The sequence below is a fragment of the Narcine bancroftii genome, chromosome 3, assembly GCF_036971445.1.
Source record: "Narcine bancroftii isolate sNarBan1 chromosome 3, sNarBan1.hap1, whole genome shotgun sequence".
Taxonomy (NCBI): domain Eukaryota; kingdom Metazoa; phylum Chordata; class Chondrichthyes; order Torpediniformes; family Narcinidae; genus Narcine; species Narcine bancroftii.
In genome coordinates, this window is record NC_091471.1 from 165,558,237 (window position 1) to 165,581,088 (window position 22,852).

General features: G+C 41.3%; 1 protein-coding gene across 1 annotated transcript in view; it reads right to left on the reverse strand.

Moving 5' to 3' along the window:
* The window catches only part of LOC138756279 (multimerin-1-like), a 75,177-nt gene that overhangs the window by 25,151 nt on the left and 27,174 nt on the right, over window positions 1-22,852 (reverse strand). Inside the window, exons 3-5 of the mRNA XM_069922830.1 lie at window positions 20,926-21,032; window positions 13,018-13,107; window positions 8,519-8,692 (exon numbers count right to left, since the gene is read on the reverse strand). Coding sequence (XP_069778931.1) covers window positions 8,519-8,692; window positions 13,018-13,107; window positions 20,926-21,032 — 371 coding nt within the window. The remainder of the gene's footprint in view (window positions 1-8,518; window positions 8,693-13,017; window positions 13,108-20,925; window positions 21,033-22,852) is intronic.

The following is a 22,852-nucleotide window of genomic DNA, read 5'->3' on the forward strand; positions in this document are numbered from 1 at the left end:
ATCGTCGTACACCTGCGCTCTGCTGGTATTTTCTTCACTTCCATCCACCCTTCCCACAGTGACAAGTCTGTCCTTGGCTAATGTTAACTTGGGAACATCATATTACTTCTGGCAATAAAAACACAAAAATACTTGAGGAACTCAGCAGGTCTTGCTGCATCCTTAGGAGATAAAGCTATATAACCAACATTTCAGGCCTGAGGCCTTCTTCAAGGTATGATCGAAAACCAGGCAGGTGCTTCTGTTTCCACTGTTTTCATCTCTTCTTTACTCCTGTTCTTACTTGTCCCTCAAATTCCCATGGTCTCTCCTTCTACCTGCTTCTCCACTTCTCACATCTTCTGTCCAATACCCTTTCACCTTTTAACCCCCCCCCCTCACCTTCTTTCCCCCATCATATATTTAACAGCAACCTCTTTTTACTATAGTCTCAATAATGACTCCTGAGCCCAAACCTTGACTGACCATTTGGGCCCATGGATGCTGAACCATTGAGTTCCTCTAGTAGCTCATTGTTTGCTCAGGATTCTGGAATTTGCAATGTTGTGTTTATCCCAAATGTCGACCGGTTGGTATTACATTGTATATTTGCTGAGCTATTTCTGTGACTAGATTAGCTTCTACATTTTCTGCATGACAACAATGAATAAACAAAATATACCACGTAAAATTCTCTCAGATACTGTGAGATAATAAAAGGTTATACATGTTCAATGAAGGGAGATTTGATAGGGGTATACAAAATTGTAAGGGGTAAAGATAGACTAAATGCAATCAGGCTTTTTCTACTGTTGGGTGAAACAAGAAAGGTGAAATGTTTAAAGGGAACATGGACGGGGGCTTCTTCACACAGAGAGAGGTGAGATTGTGGAATGAGATGTCAGCTGAAGTGGTGAAAGTGGGCTCAATTTCAACATAAAAGAGAAATTTGGACAGGTATATGGATAGGAGGAGTATGGGGGGCTATTATCCATGGGCAGGTCAATGGGACTATACAGAACAATAGTTCAGCATGAGCTAGATGGTCAAAGGACCTGATTCTGTGATGTACTGTTCTATAATTCTATACCTACTTACCTTTTATGTGAAAGAGGTTTCCCCTCAGGTTCCTTTTAAATTTTTATCCTCTTATCTTAAATCTCTGCCTTAGTTTTAGACTGCCCCACCCTGGAATAAAGTCTATGATTATTACTGTATGTGCTGTGTATTGTTTCTATGTGTGTGCACCATGGTCTGGAGAAATTCTGTTTCGTCTGGTTGGTTATGTACAGTCAGATGATGATGAACTTGACATGAACTTAAGATATCACACATCAGTATTCCTATTTGTGTTGTTAATTTTCCCCTATTTTGTGGCATTTGTCACTAAATATAGACATTCTGTTTTAACTCAAACACCAAAAGTTTTCCCTTATCCCAACAGAGGACCCCACGCTCCTGTCAAAGATTCTTACTGTATAGTGTTGCACTATGATTTTGGATCGAAACACATACAAAATCACAAAGTGTCATCAACGTACCAATTGCTGACATATTTGCAAGATTTACCAAAGTTTTGATGTTTAAATCACTCTGTTATCCATAGTCACCTTTTTATTTCTTTCTCAACACCTTCAAATATGGAACATACTACAGTACAGTACAGGTCCTTCAGCCCTCAATGCTGTATCAACCCATATATTCCTTAAAAAGCACTAAACCCACCTGACCCAATAACCCTCTATTTTTCTCTCATCACTGTGCCTGTCTAATAGTCTCTTAAATGCCCTTAATGTTTCAGACTTCACCACCATCCCTTGCACGGAATTCCAGGCAGCAACAACTCTCTGTGTAAAATATTTATCCCTGATGACTCCCCTAAACTTCTCTCCCTTAACTTTGTTCATATGTCCTCTGGTATTTGTTATTCCTGTCCTGGGAAACAGGTGTGGGCTGCCCACCCTATCTATGCATGTCATAAGTTTGTAGACCTCTGTCAAGTTTCTTCTCATCCTGCTACGCACCAAAGAGAAAGATCCCAGCTCTGCTAACCTTTTTGAAGCTCGGCTTCAAAATATTTTTTTTCCCAATCCTGCAACATCCTGGTAAATCTTTTCTACATCCTCTCCATAGCTTCAACTTCCTTCCTATAATGAGATGACCAGAACTGAACTGTGTGGTCTTACCAGAGAAATGTAGAGTTCAACATAACCTCTCTACTCCTGAAGTCAATCCCCCTATTAATGAAGCCCAGCATCCCATAAACCTTCTTAACTATCCTATCAACCTGTGCAGCGACCTTGAGGGATGTATGGATTTGAACCCCAAGGTCCCTCTGTTCATCCACACTCTTAATTAACCCTGCACTCAATCTTCTGGTTTGTCATTTCAAAATGCATTTCCTCACTCTTATCCAGGTTGAACTCCATCTGCCACTTTTTTGCCCAACTCTGCATCCTATCTATATCCTCTTGTAACCTTCAACAACCTTCAGCTCTATCCACAACACCTCCAACCTTTGTGTCATCTGCAAACTTTCTGATCTATCCTTTTGTCTCTTCAACCAGGTAATTTATAAAAATCACAAAGAGCAGGGGTCCCAGTACAGATCCTTGTAGCACTAGTCTCCGACCTCCAGGCAGAATATTTTCCTTCTACTAATATTCTCTGTTTCTTTCCGCAAGCCAATTTTTTTATCCACACAGCTAAGGTTCCACTGATCCCATGCCTCATGACTTTTTGAATGAGTCTCTCATGGGGGACCTTGTCAAATGTCGACCACATCTATAGCCTTACCCTCATCAATTTCTTTTGTTTCCTCCTCAAAACCTCAGTAGGGCTCATGAGGCATGACTTTCCCTTCACAAAGCCATGCTGACTATCCTGAGTAGATTGGACTTCTCCAAATACTCACAGACCCTATCCTTGAATTCTCTCCAATAGTTTGCACACCACTGATGTAAGACTCAATGATCTATAATTCCTAGGATTCTCCCTCTTAATTTTTTAAAACAAGGACACTACATTTGCCATATTCCAATCCTCGAGCATCTCTTCTGCAGCCAAAGAAAATTCAAAGATCATAGCTACTGCTCCAGCTATCTCTTCTCTCACTTCCCACAATAACCTGGAGAACCACAGACTTATCAATCTTGATGTTTTTAAGATGATTCAACATTACCTTTTTCTTAATCTCCACATTGTCCAGCACACAGGCCTGTTCTGTATCAACCTCACCCTGATGAAGAACATTTTCTCTTGTGAATACTGAAGCGAAGTATTCATTTAGGACCTCCCCAACCTCCTCCGCCTCCAGGCACATATTACCTACTTTAGCCTTTAGCGCCTACCTTCGTTCTCGTTATCCTTCTGTTCTTCACATATGCATAGACCACCTTGGGGTTCTCCTTAATCCTACATGCCAAGGCACCCTTTGAGCTCTCCTAAGTCCTTTCTTAAGCTCCTTCCTGGCCATCATATTCTTCTCATGGGCCCTTCCTGTTTCCTGCTTCCTATATCTAATATCTGCTTCCTTCTTCCTCTTGACTAGTTGCCTCACCTGTTTCATCAACCACAGTTCCCTTTTCCTTGTCGCAGTGGGAGAAACCTATCCTAAACCCAGCACGTGGTCCCTAAACTTCCTCCACATTACTTCTGTGCTTTCACTCTTGAACATCTGTTTCCAATTTTCTTTCGCTAGTTCCTTCCTCATCCCTTCATAATTGGCCTTTCCCGAGTTAAGCATTTTCCCATTTTGTCTGTTTTTAATCCTTTTCCATAGCTATGCTGAAGCTAAGGGAGTTGCGGTCTCGCCAAAATGATCCCCCATCAAGAAGTCCGTCACCTGAGCAGGTTCATTGCCCAGAACCAAATCCAGTGTGGCCTCTCCTCTTTTTGCCAGTCGGTCCATACACTGTATCAGGAATCCTTCTTGAATACACCTGACAAATTCAGCCCCATCCATCCCTCTTACAGTCAGTCGATGCCAGTCAATATTAAGGAAGTTGAAATCACCCATAACTACACCCTGTATTTCCCACACCATTCCTAAATCTGCCTGTTTATCTGCTCCTCGGTGTCCTGAAGGCTATTTGGGGGCCTATAGACTACTCCCAAGTGCAGTGATTGCTCCTTTCCTATTTCTGTTTTATTACAGCCAGACTTATTTCTCCAACCTCCTTGCTCCCTATGACTCTGCTTGGGTTCCACCTCCTTTCATTTTCATTTTAACTCACTTCTATTATCACAAATTCCTAACTCTTCCTCATATCACTTTTTTCATGGGAACTTCTATCAAAATGTCTGAATTGATTTGATGTTGTTCAAAATTCCAAATGAGATCAAGAACTGAAACAGAATTGGTCAGTTTGGTAAAATAGGGCACAGTCTCGATAGCTCATCCCTTAAATCAAAATAAATACAAAGAATCTTATTCTCGGAATTCCTGATCAATAAAATCTTAACAATATTTAGCTTCAAAGCCTTTCAAAAGCATTTGGTGCCTTCGAGCTTTAGGCAACAAACATGCCTAACTGTGAAATGAGGCAATTTACTCAGTTGCACTGGGACCAGACGAAGCTCAATACATAATTTAACAAAGGACTTTTGACCTTCAGTAGCTGTGGACTTGTGTCAATTTTCATTGATTGCTTGGGAACCCATGAATCTGGGGTGACATGTACCGTGCATTCACAGTGTAAGCTAACTGATCTAAGGGCATCTTGCCTTAAGGAAAGTGGATGATTTTGCAGCAACGGTTCACATCAATACTGCAGCTCAGTGTAAAATTTTAACCTATTTGTCTGCTGTCAGGGTGAGCATGTCACACAAAAGGGCATCTTCCTTGAAGGAGGAAGACGACCTTATCAATTCTTCAGAGGAGATTCATGGCTGGGCTAGAATCAGGGACATAGGCATGGCGTTGAATTTTACAGCTGTTGAAAAGATGCAAATATGTATCCTCAATGTTGCAGGAAGATTCAATACATCCATGACTTCAGACCATACATATTTTCATGATTAATTATTGGAATTGTAGTGCCCCTAATTTCCTCCTTCTCCTCTAGGCCTTTTCTTGTATTTAATTTTAATATCTAGGCATCAGTGGTGAAGGCCAACTTTTATTATTCTTCTCTATCCACCCTTGAGAAAGTAGTTCTGAGCCATCTGTTGAACCACTGAAGTTCTTCTGGTAAAGATACACCCACATTGCTGTTGGGCAGTGAATTCCAGAATTTAGACCCACCGATGATGGAGGACTGGCAATATACTTCCATCTGAAGATTGGTGAGTAGAGCCTTCATTTTGTGCTGTTTGCACACACCTCTTGTCCCTATCCTTCTTGGCAGTGGAAGATGTAGCATTGGGAATGAGCAGGGTGAGGATCTGCAATACATTTGCTGGTGGTACATAACTGCAGCCGTTGGACACTGCTGTTGTATGAAACAAATGGTTAGGAAGGTGGAAGAGTTAACAATTACATTGGCTAACGTGTCCTGAAAGGTATCAAGCTTCCTTAGTATTGTTGGAACTGCTCTCTCCAAACAATTAATTGAAGAAAGTTGAGGACAAATTCCCTCAAAAGTATTGCCAAATTCATGACAGAGATACTGCAAATAGAGCTGGGAAGATGTTCAGGTCATGGATGTGCCCATCCCAGCCTTGATGGTATTCCCTCCTTGGTTTGATCAGGGGATGATTCTCCTCTGGGCTCGGATTAGAGAGGTGAGGTTGATGGGACTCCCTAGACCCAGTGCTTCTGCTTTCGTAGCCAGTAAAGAAGCAGGAAGTCAAGTAGAAACACATAGGATGACTGTAGAACAAAATTCTACAGGTATTCCCCTCACCCCCTGAGCTATAAGTGTGTTTATTTTGGTTAGCATTTGACAAAATGTTCCCTGAAATGAGATAAACAGAAAGCCAATCATGGTTGCATAGAGTGGCAAATAATATCAGACAATTTAGATGTTTTCTCTGAAGCATATTTCTCTCATCCCCATACAAGACTATTCAACCCATCAGGTCAGTTTTCAGAGCATACTCATTGATCCAGTTCCCCCATTTATTTCCTTGTAACCCATTCCCTTTTGCATGTCCACCAACTACCTCCAATTCTCCTGCCACCCACCTCCAAAAGGGAATAATTGCAGTAGCCAAATAACCTGCCAATCAGCACATATTCAGGGCATTTTTTTTAGTCATTTTTTTTAGTCACAGGTCCATGAACCTGTGCTGTTCAATTATACCCAAATGACCTACATCCCTGGAACTTTTCGCAGGGTGGGAGAAAACCAGAACATCCAGAGGAAACCCATGCATACACAAGGAGAATGTACAGAGTCCTTCCAGACAATGCTGGATTCGAACCCAAGTCCTGGTCACTGGCACTATAATAACATTGTGCTAACTGCTACATTAACCTATCACCCATAAATATTTTCTAAATTTTAGTTTATTTGCGGAAACTGGAGCACTCTGGGAAAACCCATGCAGCAAATATGCATAATGCACATGGACAGAATCAGAGTTTAAGATCAAAACCAGATCACTGGAGCCATGTGACAACCTGTGCCACACCACCGCGCCCCTCCCCCCCCCCATAATTGATTTTCTTTCTTTTTAAAATATTTTTATTGATGTTTATATTATGCACAATTGAACAGTAGTTATATATTGTATTGTAAAATTGAAGAAAAAAAACAAAAGAACCTTATTATTCAGAACCCCTTCCATGAAGCAAGGCTAAAAGCTGACACGTAGGAATCAAATGACAACAACCTGGAGTTCGACAGCACAGCACCAAACTTCAGAACAACCCTAATACTTAAATTATGATAATAGTCCATTAAATAGACCCCACGCCTTTTGGAAGTTAATATTTGAATCTTTGATGGCATATCTAATTTTTTTTCTAAACTTACACAAGACATAATATCACTTAACCATTGTATTTGAGTGTAGGTGGAGTATTGTCTTTCCATTTAATCAAAATTATACCCCTGGTTATCAATGAAATAAAAGATAAAATTTGGTTTTGAATTGGAGTGAGTAATTAGAGCAATTAAAGGGCAAGGTTCTAATTTAAACTTGCGAATCACCGACAATGTTTGAAAGATCTTTCCAAAATTTTTCTAAACTAGGGCAAGTCCAGAACATGTGAACCAAAGAAGCTTCACCAATTTTACATTTGTCACATAGAGGATTTATATCTGAATAAAAATGAGACAATTTAACTTTAGACATATGTACTCTTTGGACCACTTTAAATTGCAACATACAGAGTTGTGCACAAAAGGAGGTTGTATTAATCAGATTACAAATAGAATCCCGCATCTTATCTGAGAATGAAAGATTCAAATCCTGTTCCCAATCGTTCTTAATTTTAACTAATGAGGCTATCTTAAATCAAGCAAATTATTATAAATAGATATTAAAATTTATGAGAAAGTTATAAATCAAAATGTGTTGCAAGGATGTTTGCCTCAGGGATTAGAGGAAAGTCAGGGATCTGAGACTAGCCAAAATCTCTAACTTGTAAATATCTAAAAAAAAATTGTGTGCTTGGTAAGTTAAATTTTACCTCTAATTGTTCAAAGGAAACAAAATTGTTTTGAATAAAAAGGTCTTTAAAACATTTAATACCCAATCTGTACCAGTCAGTAAAGGCAGTATCTTGCAAAGAAGATTGAAAAGGTGATTGGATATAATAGGGCTGGCAAGAGAAAAGCTCTGAAATCCAAAAATAATTTCTAAATTGTGCCATATTCTCAAACTATGACTAATTATCAGATTATCGGTTAGTTTATAGAAAGAAGAGGTTTAAAAAAAGACCCTAAAATTGCCAACATTGTAGTACTTTTAGTAAAATTCAGTTCCATTTCTACCCATGAAAGATGGTCAAAGATTATCGAAGTGTAACAAAAGGAGCAAACTACATATATTGACCACCTAATAATAAAATCTAAAATTAGGAAACACCAATCCACCATTCCTTTTAGTTTTATTTAAACAGGCATGTTTTCCTTGCCATATGTAGGAAGGAAGATATAAGCAAATCAAGTGAGTCAAAAAGGGATTTGGGAATAAAAATTGGTATAGATTGGAAAAGATACAAAAATTTAGGTAAAATGTTCATTTTAATAGAAAAGATGCGACCAGTCATGGAAAAAGATAAAGGTGACCATTAATTGATTTCTAGAAAGGATACCTTTCAAAGTAATTTTGCATGAGGTGATTTTGATGCTTTGGGAAGTCCTAAATTTATCATTTCCCTGCAGGAGGAAGCCAAGTGTCCAAGCATTGTGCAGCAGGATGACTGGAAGGTGGGTTTTAGACCATGAGCATCCATTAATATTCAGATGCCCTTACAATTTAGACAACTTAAACCCATTCATAGTAAGTCATGGGATATTAACCTTCTTTCAAAGATTAGGGTAAGAGATAGATTTTTTGAATCCAATTGCTATCAAGATTGGTGTTAACGAGAGTGACCCATTAGCAAATTCAGAATGTACAAGTCTGCTGCAAATATTTGCCATACCTTTTGAGGTTGACTGAAGATCTTTCCCATTAGCTTCATTTATCTTCCCCTCGAGTGAGTACAGCAGACTCCACACATCATTTACATTGGCAGAAATGTTCACAATTTTCTTCTGCACAAGATCCAGTTTAATTTCCTGATTATAGAGCTTGTCATTGAATTTTGCTGCTAATGCTTTGAAACATCAAAACAAACCATTAGTTATGAAACAGTTCGTGCACACAGTTGAATAGTATCGAAGAGTTGGAATGATTCCTGTGTTTACCCATACAACCATATATTTGCTGAAATGTCAATATCTTGCCTTCAAATTTTATATGTGAAACAGCCACACTTGCAGAGTGAAATATCCATTTTGAACTAAATATGCAAGAAAAACACAAATATTATCCCTAAAGCTGCAAATGCATTGGATTTAAATGTCACGACACTGCAAGGTGGAATAATCTCTACTGTGTTGTGAAAGAGGGTTTTCCTGTCAATTACAGTTACACTACTAAGGACACAAGGCATGGAAGCAGCTGGTTAGCTTCTTCTTCCAGGACCCCATTCTAATAAATTGAAGGGATCTCCTTTACCATATAATTTAAATCTTTATCTTGATTTTTTATCAATGCCACTTCTCCAAAAATATTATCAGCATTCTCCAAACTTAATTATTCTAAAATAGGGACAGGTTGCACTGGAAAGGCAAGATAAATATCTTAAAAATGTGTGGAGAATGGGCAGGTTTATGAATTCCCACAGAAGAGCATGAATTTATTTCTGGTGTTTGGGGATTTTGGTTTTCCAGATGGATTTAATCGATAGCTGAATACTTTCAATCTCTCACCAGTTCAATGTCCTCTGTTAAATTTAAGGTCTCAGAGCAGTGCCTTTGGACGGTTTGGAACACGTTAATTTGCTCACACTAAAATGAAAATGTTGGTATATTTCCTGACCTCACTTCTGTGAAATGTCCTGACATCTATTTTCAATGCTGTTGACACTTTATAAATACAAACTTTTTTCATAACAATTCTTGCTGTTAAAATAAGTTTGTCTTTCAGGATGACTGGTATTTATTATGTGCAAATGGTACAGCTAGTTTTGGTGGATGAACAGATATATGCTTAACTCCAGTTACCTGAAAATTGCTGTCTGACATAGGCCTCTCAGCATTGCAAAAATGGTACCACTAACATTGTGAATTGTAGAACATTTAATCATTCATCTCATTTAATTGAAATGTTTTAATGTTTCTTCTCTCTCTCTCTCTCTCTCTCTCTCAGAATCAGAATTTATTGTCATAAATGTGTCATGAAATTTGTTATGTGGCAGCATAACAGTGCAAATATGGCCAAAAATTATGTTTCAAAACAATAAATAGTGCAAAAAATGAGAAAATGAGGAAGTGTCTGTGGATCATTGTCCATTCAGAAATCTGGTGGCAGAGGGTAAGAAGCTGTTCTTCTTCCACTGGGTGCTTGTCTTCAGGCTCCTGTACCTCCTTGCTGATGGAAGCAATGTGAAGAGGGCATGGCCTGAGTGGTGATGGTCCTTGAGGATAGAGGTTACTTTCTTAAGACACTGCATCTTGTAGATGTCCTCAGTGGATTGAAGACTGGTGCCCTTGATGTTGCTGGCTGAATTAACAACTCCAGAGTTTTACCTGTACTGTGCATTGGCACCTCCATACCAGTGATGCAATCAGTCAGAATCCTCCTGTAGGAATCTTCGAGAGTCTTTGATGACTCTCTTTCTCTCGCTCTGTCTCTCTCTTTCTCCCTCCCTCTCTCTCTATTGTCAACCAAGTCTACTCCTCACCCTCCCCAACTGTCTATCATCCTTCCTTCTGATCCTTGTTTCACCCTTCCTACCCTTTCCTCATTATACTGGTTATCTCTTCTCTCCATCATCAGTCTTGATGAAAGGTTTCAAGCCAAAATATCAACAATTCCTTTTTCACCAGTGATGCTGCTCGTACCTCTGCGTTCAGGTTCTTCATGTTCTTGATTCCAGCATCTGCAATCTCTGTGCCTCCATCTTGCTCACCATGTCCATCAAGAGGAACATCAGCCTTTCTTACCTAGTTCGGTCTATATGTGAATCTTGACCCATGAAAACCTGAGCTGCCAAATTACATCCAATTAACTGACCAAGCCCATAGGTTTTTTGGAGGGTGGGAGGAAACCAGAGCACCCAACAAAAACCCACACAAGTCATGGGAGAACATACAAACTCCTTTGAGATAGTGCCAAATTGGAACCTCATTTGCTAGTGCTTTAACACCATTTCATTAACTGCCATGCTGTGATTCAATCATATCTTGGGAAGCTTCTCAGATAAAGCAATGAGGGATGGGAAATAATAAAGGTTGGCCTGATCAAAAGCATCTCCTGTGTGAATTAATAAAAATATTTAATGGGAAAGGAAAAAGCAGATATAAACTCAGCCCAATAAAAGATCAAATAGTCCACTTTTTAAAATTTATATTAATTTAAAAAAAATTTAGCCATACAGCACTTAATAGGCCATTTTGGCCCACAAGCCCATGCCACCCAATTACACCCAATTAACCTACAACCCCCGGTACATTTCAAACAGTTGGAGGAAACTGGAGCCCCAGGGGAAAACCCATGCAGACACGTACCAACTCCCTACAGGCAGCGCAGGATTAGAACCCCGGTACCATTCGCTGGTGCAGTAACGGCATTGTGCTAACCTCTACGGCAAACATGCCACCCAAAATTCCTACATCCATATTCAAGAGTGAGGAGTGATTTTATTGCAACATATAAGGCATGTCAGATTATTGTCCAAATATTTCCACCAGTGGGAGTATATTGAACGTTATAACATTAGGGAGCACTCATTTAAGCCTCAAGGGCACATAGTCTTCTTGCAGCTGATTGTGTTGAATCCAGAATCCTATACCCCGGAAGGTTGTGGAGCTTGGATTAATGGGAGATTTAAAAAAGTAATTAGATATATCGTTGAAAAATAAGAGAAACTGAGGACTACACAGAATTAGCACGAAAGAGGAGGTGAGGCCTGGGGCAGATCAACCATAAGCCATAAGCCATAAGCAGGGTTAAACCTGAGTGGCCTTTAAGACAGAGGTAGATAGGTTCTTGATTTGGGAAGGAAACAAAGGTTATGAGGAGAAGGCAGGAGAATGCATTTAAAAAGGATAGTAAATGGTGAAATGGTGGGACAGACTTCAATGGTCAAATGGCCTAATTTGCCCCTGTTTTATAGGCCCAATGACCTACTTCTGCCTCTATTTTCAATTGAACTATATGGCTAATTATGAAAGAATGTGTTTGTAAAGAATTCTCAAATGTTGCATCCAGATTCTGGAACCAAATGTTGAGGCTGTTGCTCAACCTGTGAGATTCTTTTTATCAGCAGATCTCACAGTTTGAATCATTCTGAAGAGCTGATCCCCAGGGCACAGTTGTGTAGTTGTATATTGTCCCGATAAAGGGTCCCGAACTGAAACGTTTATGGTTTTTTCACAGCCGCTGTGATAATTTTCCATCAGCGATTTTCACACTTGCCTTCTGGAGTGGCAGTTCACACAGGAAAGACGCTTACACTAAATCCCTGTGTTGTGGTAATTTTGTCAGCTGGTAGATGCTGCGTGTGACATATAGCATCATATCATCAACATCGTACTATCCCCCAGCCCATTGTTGCGGACCATCTGAAATTCAGTTTGGACTGCAAGCAGTCTGCAATTTAGGCTAGGACTGCTGCAGGAAAATTTTAGGAATGGGATGAGTCACTCATTTCTATTCCAAACTTTTTACACTCCGTGCATTGCAGGAATTTTCCGAAAATTTCCCGTTATGTCTTCTTCTTTCTTTCTTCTTTGGCTTGGCTTCGCGGACGAAGATTTACGGAGGGGGTAAAAAGTCCACGTCAGCTGCAGGCTCGTTTGTGGCTGACAAGTCCGATGCGGGACAGGCAGACACGATTGCAGCGGTTGCAAGGGAAAATTGGTTGGTTGGGGTTGGGTGTTGGGTTTTTCCTCCTTTGCCTTTTGTCAGTGAGGTGGGCTCTGCGGTCCCGTTATGTAGCGGCTGTGTAAAATCCATAGTTGACTCTCCATTGCTCTCCACAGAAACCCACTGAGTTTCTCCAGCTTCTCATTATTTTGTGTTGCCACTCCTCTATCTTCTAACTGAACGCTTGCAATTTATATATTATATTCCTACATCCTTGGTGAATAAACACTTGAAGGTCCTTTTGATCGCTACCTGCTTAGGGGAGAAAGTAGCATTTTGCAACCAAATAACTTGGACAAATCACCTTTATTTACATTATACCCTGGGTGCCTAGGTTCTGGAAGTGATTAAACATTGCAGCCAATCTCCTTCATGTGGAATGAGTTTGTACAAGTCCAAAAATGAATAAATAAAGCAATAATTTCCTGCCACAAAAGAATTCATCTCAGTCATAAGTTTTTATTAAAATTATTTGCTCTTGAGCTTAAATAATATGGTGAAACTAACCTGAATCATGGTGGTATTGTGGCTTCTTGGGGAGATCAGTTCCAGTTCTCTGACTCTCAGCTTGGTTCTCTGCTTGTCTCTTCAAATAATCTATGATTAATACAGATATTTTACAATTACCAGATGTGTGTGTGTGTGTGTGTGTGTGTGTGTGTGTGTGTGTGTGTGTGTGTGTGTGTGTGTGTGTGTGTGTGTGTGTGTGTGTGTGTGTGTTATAGGGCAAGCATTTGCACAACTTGCAAGGATTCTGAGCATGGTTTGGTTCTGTATAAATATGCAAATGAAATACTGTAAAAGAAAATGGCAGATGCCAGAAATCTGAAATAAAAGCAGAGAATGCTGCAAACACAGCAAGTCAGAGAGAGAAATAGTGTTCCCTTTTCAGATCATAGATTCTTGACATCTTCTGAACTGGGTCCTGATCAAGGGCTTTTGACCTGAAATGTCTTCTCTGTTTCTTCCTCCACTGATACCTGATGAGCGTTTTCAACATTTTCTGTTGTTTTTATTGTGAGCTTCCATGTGCTTTTGCAAGATAAGTTTGGGTGAACCTTCTAGCAGTGGCCAAGGTTCTGAAGGCAACTTGAGGTTTCAAATTAATTGAACTGTTTGTTGTCATGTACACTGAGACACAATAAAAACTTTGTTTTGTGTGCTTTCCAGGCAAGTCAACACATGTGTGAGTACAGTCAATGAGTGAAGAGTATGGGGTTACTGGGTCAAAATGCAGGATACAAAGAAAATTACAGTTGAACAGTGCAGGGGTAGTGAGAGCTCTATAACTCACACTGCCTTGGAAAATCACTCAACACATTGAATGACTCATACCATCTTGGACACACTTTCTTCACCTCCCCATTCACCCCCCTCCCCACCAAGTCAGGAAGTGGAGCAACCAACATGAAATCGCACTAGGACTTTCTTGCTGCTGTCAGATGTCTCTATGCATCTTTGTATTTCGTCAAGAGAAAATTAAAATGAACTTCCATGAAAACAACGTGAGCCTCAGAACCTGGGAGCCGATGAGGTTGGAGAGGAAGAATTGTATTCAATGATTTGTTGGCTGAACCCCATTTGTACTGGATCAAACCAGACAAAAAAAATGCCAGACCACCCCTCCCTCCCTCCTGATTTCACTCCAAAAGACAGATTAGGGGAAGGTAAATTATTCTGTTTTAAGATTCCACTTTAATTTAATCAAATTTAATTTAGAAATACTGCACGATAACAGGTTCTTGGCCCACACTGCCAAATACATCCATGTGACCAATTAACCTACTAAATCCCATATGACTTTGGAATGTGGGAGGAAACCAGAGCACCCGGAAGAAACCCATGTGGACACAGGAGGAATATATAAACTCCTTACAGACTGCAGCGGATTCAAACTAAGGTCGCTGGCGCTATAATAGTGTTACGCTAAATGCAACATGAACTGTGCTGCCCAATTTTTGTTCATTGTTTTAAAATGATTGGAGTAGGGCCATAGACTTGATTGGCTGAGATATGTGATTAGCCCAGAAGTACACACGCGGCCCAGAGCAGTGAAACAGGAGCTATGGTTCTCCCAGCTCAAGGAAATCACATGCAGAACACTGATGATTGAGACTGTCATCTAAACAGTAAACACAGAAGCAATAAAGCACAGCTGGTGCTCACTGGAGTAGACGGTAGTACAGCCCAACACACTTTGAACCACTCCCATTAGATCAGCAGGCAGTATGAATATTCAGTGTTCTAATTTCTCGCTGGAAATTTGCCTGGTTTTGGGGAGGTTGAAGATATGGAAATCCAGTTGGAGACATCCTGCTACCTCGTGCATAATTTTCAACCAGATAATTAAATAGTGGTCAAAATGAGTAGAGTTCAAATTTAAAATTCTCCCCACCCCTTCTTCAAAGGAGCATTGTCAATCAATGTACCAAGTTCAGAGCTGCTGGAACAGGAACCAAAGATAAAACATGTGTTGTTTTGAAAAGGCATTCTACTTGCTTATTCTTTGGATGTTGTTAAAGCCAGCATTTATTAGCCATCCTCATTACCCCATGAATACAGGATAGTGATCCATCAAACATCAAAAATACAGAACACAAACAAGCCCTTTGGCCCATCATGTCTGAGCTAAACATCATTCCAATTCTAAACTAATCCCATCTATCGGAACATAGTTTATAAACCTTCCATTCCCTGCTTGATCATGAGTCTGTACAAAGTTTTTGCAAACTGCAACATGACTTGCTAACTTTGATACATGGCCAACAAAGGCAAGAATGCCATGTGTTTTTTTTTAAATCACTGATCCAACTGTTGCTGCTTCTAGAGAGCTATTATCTTGCATTCCAAGATCCCTCTGAATTTCAATGTATTTGCCCTCCCAAAATGTATCACCTCACACTGCCCTGGATTAAATTCCATCTGCTCAAATTTCCAACCAATCTACATCCTGCTAATATCCTTTGACAACTTTCCTTATTATTCACAACTCCACAAATCTCCAGGTCATTTGCAAGTATTCAACACATGTAAATCTTCATCCAAATCAATACTAGATGTGAGAAACAGAGGTCCTGGCACTGCTTCTTGCAGAATGCATTGGGTATAGACCTCCAGGGAGAGTAACACCCCTCCACCACCTCTCTCTGTCTTAATTGACCAAGCCAATCTATCCAATTCACCAATGTGACTTCATATGGTGAACCTCTTCAAAAACCTCAATCATATTAAAATGTCATGGCCTGCCCCACACAAATCAATGCTGATTATCTGAAATAAGTCAATGTTTTTTCTGGATTATCCCTGTTGCACTTGTTCAACAAAGAAACAATAAAGCTTATTGGGGGACTTCAGAGTCAACTAAGTGTCAAACCAGCTGGTGGCCCTTGAACCAAATTGGGTGTATTATTGCAGACTCCTTGAAAAGTATTTGTAGACCAAGCGGGAAGCAACAAAAGTACTGGAGAAACTCAGCAGGTCATGCAGCATCCAGAGAAAGCAAAAGGCAGCAGACGTTTCAGGCCTGTTCCCTCCTTCAGAAGTGTTAAAAATCAGGTAGACTCCCAAATAAGAAGGAATAGTAGGGGGGTGGGGGGGGAGAAGAGGGAGGAGATCTGGCTTGCAGGTGACAGATGGATACAGGTGGGAGAGGGAAGAAGAGAAAGGAGCTGAAAGGGTGATGGGGAAGGAGGCAGAAGACTGAGATTGATAGCTCTCTGATAGAAGAAGGGAAGGGAAGGAGTTGGCTTTCCCTCATTCCTCTTACTCCCTCCCTCCAACTCCCCACCCTCTTCCCCAGTTTATTGTCTGAATTTAAAGTCCCAGATTTCTGAATTTGAACTTCCACCTTCAGATCAATAGCCCTGGTTTCTGAATGTTAAATCTGAATCAGGCTGACCTCACCATCTTTAGACTGCTTGAGGCCAGATCCTTTACTTTAAAAAAGCAAGATTAGCACTATGAGAAGGAGAGTGGCCAAAGGTAGGGTCACCTTGAGTTGTGCTCCCACATGCCAGACATTATGGAGGGATATCTCAGAGGATTGTAGGCAGATTATCCTTTAGAATGGAGAATTAAGACTCAGTCTTTTCATCCAGGTATTGAAACTGGACTGGTAGCCCAAAAAATTCCATGATTTAATTCTAATTTGCTCACAGCAATTAAGGGAGGGATTCATACAATAAGCTCAACCTGCAGGACAAGGGATAAATGGACTATCTTGAAGTTATATAAGGCATTGGTGAGGCCAAATTTGGAATATTGTGTGCAGTTTGGTTGCCAAATTATTGGAAGGATATAAAGACAATAGAGAGAGTGCAGAGGTGATTTAAAAAATGTGGCCTGGGTTTCAGGCTTTGAGTTACAGGGAAAGGTTGATCAGGCTGGGACTTTATTCTCTGGAGAGTAGGAGATAGAGGGGTGATTTGATAGAGGTATTTAAAATTATGAGAGGGACAGATAGAGTCAATGTGGATAGGCTTTTTCCTTTGAGAGTGGGGGAGATTTAAACAAGACGACATGGATTGAAATTGAAAGTGGAAAAGTTTAGGGGAAACATGAGGGGGAATTTCTGCACCCAGAGGGTGGTGGGAGTATGGAATGAGCTTCTGGCGGAAGTGGTAGATGTGGGTTCGATTTTAATACTTAAGGAAAAGTTGGATAGGTATATGGATGAGAAAGGTGTGGAAGGTTTTGGGCTGGGTGCGGGTCAATGGGACTAGGTGGGAGTAGGTGTTCAGCATGGACTAGAGGGCTGAACAGGGCTGTTTCTGTTCTATAAATCATTATATGGTTATATGCTGCAATGCACCATCTGATTTCAATGTTCATCTGCAAAAATTACCAAGCGAAGGAGATTCCCCAACATTGAGAGAATCCATTCAGCAGTTCACCCACTGCTGGATTTAACCAGTTGGCAATTGTAAGGGACAAGCCATAAATGCTCAAAAAAGGTTAAAAAAATTGCAAATGACAGCCGTACTGGAGAAATTCAGCAGGTCACCCAACATGACCAACCTTTTCGGCCTGGGTCCTTCAGGTATAATAAAAATTTAAATAAAAAAGTAAAAGTAAATGGAGCTACTGTAACGGCAGCATTGCTGCTGGTGGATAACGGAAAAACAGAGCTGCTCCACAGGGTTATATTGCCTGGTCCTATTGCCGAGGGCTCCATACAAACTTTATGCAGGCCTGTTGAAGGAGGCAATGGTGTTTTTTTTTCAAATCCCACAACTGAGGAATCTGTACCCAAGATGCCAGCATCTGTGATGGGTAGCATACCACAAAGGGTTGCAGAGAACAGGCATAGGACATCAGAAATGGGAGAACATCCCCGGTTGAGAAGGAGATGACCCAACAGGATGTGACCAGGGCAGCAGACCAACGAGAGGTTCAGCAACTGGAGGACCCACACAGGCTGTAGGCTGTTGCAACCTGTGGTCGAAGGACTCACACACAGGCGGTGGGCTGCCGGAGTCTGGCTCATGGGAAGAAAGTATCGGAACCGACATTGAGAGGGAGATGAGGGAAAGAAGGGCTCCTGAAGGGTGTCGGGCACTGAAGGTTTCCTGATCTTATTGGAAGTTTGGATCTGGAGCTAGGGTTGCCGATGGTTTGAACTGGAGACTGTGCAGCTTCAGTAGCAGTGGGAGGGTTGCTGGTGTATCCACAGATATTCAGTGGCTCTGAAGGGACTCCCTTTTGTTCTCTTTCTTCTATTGTTAGCGGTGCTGGGCAATGCTCATAGTGACTCATTGTTTGCCTTACGGCAGACCAAAGTTGAGGTTTATCATGTACGTTACATTTTTAATGTATTATTATGTAACAATAAACAGAACCTTTGAATATAAGAATAAAGTATCAAAGTTCTCTAGCATGGAAACAGAACTTTCGGCCCAACTTGTTCATGCTGACCAAGCTTCTCATTTGCCTGCATTCCTCTGAACCTTTCCTGTCCATGCACCTGTCTCAATGTCTTTTAATGGGTGGCAATAAATAACAAAAAAAACAGATGCAGCTTAATAACACATCAAGATATTTGTACAATAATTCATCTTGACACAAAATTGCACTGGTGCCATTAGCAATCTAATGAGAAGGGACCAGGAAGTCTGCTCTTGATGGGAGGTAAATGCTTACTATTATCTGCGGTCCTGGCTGAGCATGGTAATTAGAGATGGTGTGCAGAGTGACAGAGGAAATGTGGATGACAATAATTACACAAACAGCGGGGGAGGAGCTGAGAGCAAAGTAAGGTTCATAAGTTTATTTCTCCCTCCCATTTCCTTCTCAATCTATGTACTGCTGATGGATGAAACCCACCACTCCAACATTTCTACTCAAAAGCTGGGTATGAACAATGTGTGGTGACCTTTAAATGACGAGGGAGGGAAGTCTGTAAAGCTCCCCATCACAGTCTGAATGTAAGGGTAGAGCTGCCTTTACAGTCACAGACGAATTTTGCCTGTCAACACCGAGTTAATCTATTGTGTCAGTTGACTTGCTGTTAAATCTGGTCACACATTTATGATCCTTTATGTGTGGAGGAATGTTCACTGTGGTGTATAAATCTGCAGCTCCCCTCAGGGTCCACGTTTGCCTCCATTGCCTGGCAGAGTAGATAGTAGGAACTTTATAGAATCTGCTTCCATTTTAATTTCATTGATTTCAAAACAACAACCTTGCACCCCCTGTTCATATTAATCTCACATTAAAGTTAAGGCCCACATTGCAGAGTGCAGAGAACAAAACAAAGGACTCTACATCACCTTTGTTGACCTCACCAAAGCCTTCGACACCGTGAGCAGGAAAGGGCTTTGGCAAATACTAGAGCGCATCGGATGTCCCCCAAAGTTCCTCAACATGATTATCCAACTGCACGAAAACCAACAAGGTCGGGTCAGATACAGCAATGAGCTCTCTGAACCCTTCTCCATTAACAATGGCGTGAAGCAAGGCTGTGTTCTCGCACCAACCCTCTTTTCAATCTTCTTCAGCATGATGCTGAACCAAGCCATGAAAGACCCCAACAATGAAGACGCTGTTTACATCCGGTACCGCACGGATGGCAGTCTCTTCAATCTGAGGCGCCTGCAAGCTCACACCAAGACACAAGAGAAACTTGTCCGTGAACTACTCTTTGCAGATGATGCCGCTTTAGTTGCCCATTCAGAGCCAGCTCTTCAGCGCTTGACGTCCTGCTTTGCGGAAACTGCCAAAATGTTTGGCCTGGAAGTCAGCCTGAAGAAAACTGAGGTCCTCCATCAGCCAGCTCCCCACCATGACTACCAGCCCCCCCACATCTCCATCGGGCACACAAAACTCAAAACGGTCAACCAGTTTACCTATCTCGGCTGCACCATTTCATCAGATGCAAGGATCGACAATGAGATAGACAACAGACTCGCCAAGGCAAATAGCGCCTTTGGAAGACTACACAAAAGAGTCTGGAAAAACAACCAACTGAAAAACCTCACAAAGATAAGCGTATACAGAGCCGTTGTCATACCCACACTCCTGTTCGGCTCCGAATCATGGGTCCTCTACCGGCACCACCTACGGCTCCTAGAACGCTTCCACCAGCGTTGTCTCTGCTCCATCCTCAACATCCATTGGAGCGCTCACACCCCTAACGTCGAGGTACTCGAGATGGCAGAGGTCGACAGCATCGAGTCCACGCTGCTGAAGATCCAGCTGCGCTGGATGGGTCACGTCTCCAGAATGGAGGACCATCGCCTTCCCAAGATCGTATTATATGGCGAGCTCTCCACTGGCCACCGTGACAGAGGTGCACCAAAGAAAAGGTACAAGGACTGCCTAAAGAAATCTCTTGGTGCCTGCCACATTGACCACCGCCAGTGGGCTGATAACGCCTCAAACCGTGCATCTTGGCGCCTCACAGTTTGGCGGGCAGCAGCCTCCTTTGAAGAAGACCGCAGAGCCCACCTCTCTGACAAAAGGCAAAGGAGGAAAAACCCAACACCCAACCCCAACCAACCAATTTTCCCTTGCAACCGCTGCAATCGTGTCTGCCTGTCCCGCATCGGACTGGTCAGCCACAAACGAGCCTGCAGCTGACGTGGACTTTTTACCCCCTCCATAAATCTTCGTCCGCGAAGCCAAGCCAAAGAAAAGAAAGAAGAAAGTTAAGGCCCACATTTTCATGATCTCCAACATAAAATGGAGACCAAAGTTGAGGTTTATCATGTACGTTATCATGCAGCTCTGGAGCTGCTTCCTGAATCTCTTCATTCTCTCTTTAAAATGCCCTTCAAAACCTAGTACCTTAACTAATTTCTCATCTATGACACAATCCTGAATCTTGATCGAAATGCTTCTGAAAATTGCCCGAGGCAGTGCCTCAAATGAATTAGAGTCTCTACCAGTGTCAGGCCCTCTGAATAGCTTCACACTGACCTTTTGGTTGACAGTCAGTTCCAATATATCCAGGACAGCATTTCCAGGTCAATGATGTCACGATTTTGTGCCTTATTCTGTACATTGGTTGATTGCGGATCTGATATCTATGAACAGAAACGTCCAAAAAGTTTAGTGCCAATGCATTGCTTTTGAATTTTAATTCAGCATGTTAGCTTGCCATGTCCCCCTTGTCACTCACAACTTCTAAAGATGCACCATCAAAAGCATACTTACTGGATCTATTGCAGTGTGGTCTGGGTGATTCCGGAAGAAGCTGCAGAAGATTGTGAATGCAGCTCAGAACATCACACAAATTTCCCTCCTTTCTATTGGCTCCAGCTACATCACCCACTGCCCAGCCAAAATAATGAAGGGCCCATCACACCACAGACACACTCGCTTCCCCCTTTTCCCATCAGGGAGAAGGCTTGAGTGTACAGGTATGTACAAACAGGCTTACAGTTTCTACCCCACAGCTATCAGGCTCCTAAATGAACCCCACAACAGTGTGATGTTGCTGCCTTTACTTGGTGCTAATTTATCCTTTTTTTTCTTTTCAACACTATACTAGAACTCCTGACTTGGCTGAATAGCGATAACCCGATTATCTGCTTGCAGAAGAACCCTTCTCGTTGTATCAGGTATTTTGTGACAAATAAATACATTTCTAATTTATGTGATTTAGTAGTGTGATGATTAAGGTATGAGGTTAGTATCCAAATGTCTGAAACATTGATTATGTGCCAGGAGTTTCAATCTCCTACAGCATTCGGGAATTGATTGGTCTGAAGCCCATCCTTCTAATGCCTTATCTAATCTTTTCCTTGTGTTGATATTTCCATTTGACCTTTCAACCCATCAAATCTATGCCAGCACATAAATCAATCCCACTCCTCTACTAAGTTTCCTTGTAACCTTATCTCTCTGCCTACAGTTAAACCACTCATCCACACAGAGGGAAATGTATAGTGGCCACTTTACCTGCCAACCACCTGACCTTTGGGATGTGAAAAGTGAAAAACCCAGAAAAAAAAACATAAACTCCACACAAGTGATGACAATATTGATAATAAGTTTATTGTCATATATGTTGTACAATGCACTATAATTATTTATTCCTGTGGCAGAACAGGTATGTTATAGAGGATAAATAAACAATGGCAATAGGAAAGATTATGTTCAATTGAAAACATATGATAAATACAAAAGTTAGATAATAAATATTCACAATTACCAAAGTGCAAAAAAAATTAAAATGGTGTTACAATAGTGCAGGAGTAGCCTATGATTTGTGTAACATGGGAAAGTTCAAGAACTCGTTCCTGAATCCAGAAGAGTTAAACAAGAAAGACAGCAGATGGTGGGGTTGAGTGCAATGCACAAATGTGCTGGAGAAACTCAGTGGGTCACACAGCATCCACAGGATGTAAAAGGCACCTGACAAAGGGCCCGCTGCGAAACTTGCTGAGTTATCTAGCACATTCTTGTATTGGGCTTGAACCTGGAGGAACTGGATGGCACTGCCGCCAAGCACTGAAGCTGGGTCATTGCACATGTGAGGCACAGCTCTGCATCTGCTCTTTGGCCTGTATGTGACTCCAGACCCACGAATGTAATCAACTCTTAACACCTCCTCAATTCGGGTGATTAAGACAAGAAATGCTTGATTTTCATCTGAACCCACACCCAATTTTCATTTTAAAAAATTAAGAGACATTCTCTCCCTACTAAATGATACCAGCTCAGCAGAGTCCAATGAAATCAAGAAGCAGTTGGTACCTGATTATAATGGAAGATTATGAGGAGAAATGTAGAGGCAAGGCTATTCTCTTACTTGGCATGATGTTTAAGGAGGTTTACGTAACAGCTCATATCGTTTTTGTTCCAGATGGAAAATCAGGCACATTGATGTGTGAGAGATATT